The sequence below is a fragment of the Nicotiana attenuata genome, unplaced genomic scaffold, assembly GCF_001879085.1.
Source record: "Nicotiana attenuata strain UT unplaced genomic scaffold, NIATTr2, whole genome shotgun sequence".
NCBI classification, from domain to species: Eukaryota; Viridiplantae; Streptophyta; class Magnoliopsida; order Solanales; family Solanaceae; genus Nicotiana; species Nicotiana attenuata.
In genome coordinates, this window is record NW_017671609.1 from 191,447 (window position 1) to 196,007 (window position 4,561).

At 40.1% G+C, this 4,561-nt stretch overlaps 1 protein-coding gene across 1 annotated transcript; it reads left to right on the forward strand.

Annotated features, from left to right (window-relative positions):
• Positions 1-3,322: 3,322 nt before the first annotated feature.
• Positions 3,323-3,994, forward strand: LOC109209263 (protein FAR1-RELATED SEQUENCE 5-like). Its single transcript, XM_019372500.1, has one exon. The coding sequence runs from the start codon at positions 3,323-3,325 to the stop codon at positions 3,992-3,994; it is 672 nt and encodes a 223-aa protein (XP_019228045.1).
• The last annotated feature ends 567 nt before the right edge of the window (positions 3,995-4,561 follow it).

Sequence of the window (4,561 nt, forward strand, 5' to 3'; positions counted from 1 at the left end):
ATCGAAAACCAATTTCGCGAGAAAAAGGGGTGCAACACTCGTTCTTATTTGGCCCTACAATTTTCCCTCCAAAACAGAATATTAAATATAGAGATCTTCTTCCTATTCCCAAGCATTGAGCAGCATGAAATCATCCATGTTCACATACGGAGGAAGCTAAAAAGTCTTTACATCATATTGTATTTAGTGTGTATAGCAAATTATTGTATTTAAAAAAAATACAGTATACGATTTAGTAGGAGGAAGAAAATTTGAATTCACCAGATTTAGTAGTGTCAATACTTCCTCCTTATCAAACCAAGTCAAAGTGGACACTTCCTCCTTATCTAAAATGGATTCAAACCAAGAAATTTTGGCGGTGCAAGAAAATATGAATTCAAATGGACATAACACAAATACAACAACCATGAATATGAACCAATATAATAGGTTTGATCGAGTTAGGGACGATTTATACAGATCTTTAGGGATGACAGTTTGTTGAATGAATACGAATGGGTCGATGTTGATTCTCATGACAGTTTCAACAATGCAGTGCATTTAAATGATGATGATGAAGAACCTGATGGAGAATATTATGGAGAAGCTGACGATGATGGGGAGCATTTTTTAGTAAATGAATTAGAGTTATATGATGTTGATCAGGAAATGGAGAATGATTTCACTGAAGAGGATATGGTTGTAGGTCCAATCTCTGAAATGTGATATAGAGATAAAGATTCTTTGTTTGCATTCTACAAAGAACATGCACGATTGAAATGATTCTCTGTCTTCAAAAGAAATTCCAACAAGAAGGGTGGTGACACTGCCAGGTACATAACTTACTGTTGTGATCGGGCTAGGATTCGCAAAACTAAGTTTACCATCAAGAGTAACAATTGTAAAGCTAGGTTCACTGCTATTTTGTATGATTCTAGTTGTTGGCGCGTCTCTAAGGTCGTTCACGATCACAATAATGATTCTCTCCCTTCCATATCGCGTCTGATGGCGGGACATAGGTCCGTTTGTGATTCTTTGAGGAGAATCTTGTAGCTCACGATCGATCTGGCATTAGACCTTCCAAGAATATTAGACTTGCTGAGGTTCAACGTGGTGAACCGTAAAATTTAGGTTGCACTCCATAATATTGTAGAAATTTTATTTTAAAGAGTAGGAATTTTGAAATGCAAGAAGGGGATGCACAGTCATTGATCAATTTTTTCGTGAAATACAAGTAAAGGATCGGGAGTTTTTCTATTCAATAGACGTTGATAATATTGGTACGCTGTGAAATATGATATGGGTGAATTCACACTGTAAGGCGGTGTATGAGCAATTCCATGATGTGATATGCTTTGATACGACTTACCTTGTGAATCGATATAATATGCCATGTGCTACATTTGTTGGCATCAATCGCCATAGACAGTCCATCTTACTAGGATGTACTCTCATGTCTCATGAAGATATCTGATCACAGCCAACTCCGCACCACTAAAAAGTAGCAAGAGAGGGTCGCAATAGCTTTTACCCGATTTGTGGGTCAGGATCGATTCCATAGAGAGCTAAGATTGGAGTCGAGTATCTATTTAGCTTAGGATTGCGTGTATGCTCTTAATTGATCTTCCATTCATATTTGGTTTTTCTATATATTCTACTATGACCAAACTACAAATTATAATTGTAACTAAACAAGACTAAAAGTAAATTGCTACGAGTTGTATCTAATAGTATAAAGGGCACTAGGGTAGTGACCTTCACCTAGGTGGCTAATCGACGGGTAATTGCATCTAAGGCACGATCGACATGATTGGGAAAATATGTTATAACCGTTACTCAATACTACCCACTCTACACCTCTCGGTAGAAAGAGTGATTTTGGCCAATTGACTCTCGAGAGACCAATTGGGTATGCATATTTGCCCGAGCAACTAGGGTTCAAGTTGGGTAATTACTCTCTCGAGGTTTAACCCTTTAATTGGGAATATCAAATCTCTTGAGTCCGTCCCAATTCCTTGTTGAGTCAATTTTGGAGACTTAGGCTCCCTTTCTCAAGAAGAGCCAAGTCAACTTAGCACAAACTAGTGTTTGCAACCACTAATTCATAAATTAAACCATAAAATTGACCCAAATAACAAACACCCATAATCAATCTAACCTTAAATCACAACACCCATCAATTACCCACACTAGGGTTGATCCACACCCCTAATGGGTTTAACTACTCATGCTTGAAGATAAAATCAGAGAAATAGATGAAGAGAAAGACATAATATTAAATTACTAAAGTAAATATAATGATTCAATTGCTAAATTTACGCTAAGGTTCCCAAAATAGCTACAAAATAGCTTCTCACGAGCGCAACTGCTGTTCTAAATTAACTGCTTACCCTAAAAATGGAAAAAGGTTCTATTTATACTAAGCTGGAAAAACTGGACAAAAATACCCCTGCGGGGTCAGTGCGGGCCGCACAAAATGGACTGCGGCCGCACTAGGCTCTTGGACTTAAAATCTTGGCTCTCTGAACTCAGGCTCCGCGGACCGCGCAGAATGGACCGCGGCCGCGGAGGCAGCTAGCGCGGTCCGCACAGAGTCGACCGCGGACCGTATAGGCTTGATGATAGGCTCTGGACATCTCTCAGAAGTTGGCTTCCGCGGACCGCGTAGAATGGTAGTGCGGCCGCGGAGGCAGCTAGCGCGGTCCGCACAGAGTCGACCGCGGACCGCATAGGCTTGATGATAGGCTCTGGACATCTCTCAGAAGTTGGCTTCCGTGGACCGCGTAGAATGGTAGTGCGGCTGCGGAGTCTTCAGTGCGGACCGCACAATCTCCACTGCGGCCGCACTGCTTTAACACTTGATTTGCCAGTTCTCTGAATCTCCCTAGTGCGGACCGCACAGAATGGACTGCTGCCGCACTAGGCTAGTTTGTCCTGAGTTCTCTTTGTCTTTGATACTTGTGAAGGTTCACTCCTTTTGAGCCGATATTTGACATCTTGTCACTTTGTTGATCAAACCTGCAATCAAGCACAACTTATGAGCCTTTGGATCTATTTTGTAAGAATTTATCATCAAAGCGTAAGCAAGAAGGAGCATGAAATACGTCAAAATACCTAGTTATATCTATAGTTACAAATTAATTTTTAGAACTTGGCTTGAGGCCATGGAAATATTCATCCAGATGCTATCATAACTGACCAGTGTCCGAGCATTAAGCCAGTCATTGCTGAAGTGATGCCACATACAATACATAGGTATTGTATTTAGCATATTTTTTCAAAGTTGCTTCTATACTTAAGTGGTGTCCGTCCTTCTAAAATTGCACATGGAGAATTTGAATCCATGGTCCTTGATAGCATTACTGTTGAAGTTTTTGAGAGAAAATGGACAGAATATATTGCAAATTATAATTTGCATACAAGGAATTGGTTCAACAAGCTTTACTCCGAGAAGGAAAAATGGATTGTTGTGTACCTTGATGTATATTTTTGGGATGGTATGCTATCTACGCAAAGAAGTAAGGAGATGCATGCATTCTTTGGTGGATATATTACCCGTCAAAGCACTCTTAGTATGTTTGTTCACCAATATGAGTTAGCTATAAGAGCTAAGCATGAAAAAGAGTTGGAAGCAGAATACAGGTCAAAGGGCTTTCAAATTGTGTGTGAGTCATTGTTCAAGTGGGAGGAGCAGGTAATTCAGTGTTATACGCGTACAGTGTATGAATTTTTCAAGACACGGCTAAGGAAATTTTATCATTATGAAGTCAGCAGCCCCGATGATCATCAATTTGTCCCTAGTGTTGAGAAATTCATCGTTAATGATTATTCAGTTGTACCAAAAAATGGTGGAAATCCAGTAAAGTACATTGTTGAATATACACCTATCAGTGATTATTTTAGTTGCAGCTGCAAATGGTTCGAGTCTAGAGGGATACTTTGTTGCCATATACTCAAGATCTTGTCACACAAGAAGATTGATAAAATTGGCGGAAGGTATATACTAACAAGGTAGAGAAGCGATGTTATTCCGCCACACTTGATTCGGTTCCATCAATTTGGCTACCCAAACATGACTCCTGAGTACAAGACATACAGGAGCATGTTGAAGTATTTTGACATGGCTTATGATATAGCACTGGGCACCAGCGTGAAGGTTCAATATGTTAAGCATAATTTGAAGATGATGGTGCATGATCTTCAAAACTGGGACAACAAAATGATCGTGTCAAACCCCGACCAGGATGACTCAGGTGAAACTGAAGGCACAACTCTACGATATCCCCAGTACACTCGTTCACGTGGCATGCCGAGTTTGAATAGATATAGAGGAAGAACTGAATACTACTTTACAAGTTCACAGCTGCGTGGTGTACTGGAGCTAGTAATGGCGGAAGAACTTGTGTTAGAGGGGGTGGCAGGAGTGGTGGCAGGAGTGGTGGCAATTTGGTGGTAGAGGTGGCGGTAGAAGTGGTGGACGTAGGGGTAGGGGTAATGAGCATGATGGTTCCGTAGGTGGGAATGAGGTATAATTTTGCAACTATATTTGATTTATTACTTAAACATATCATTTTTTCTTATA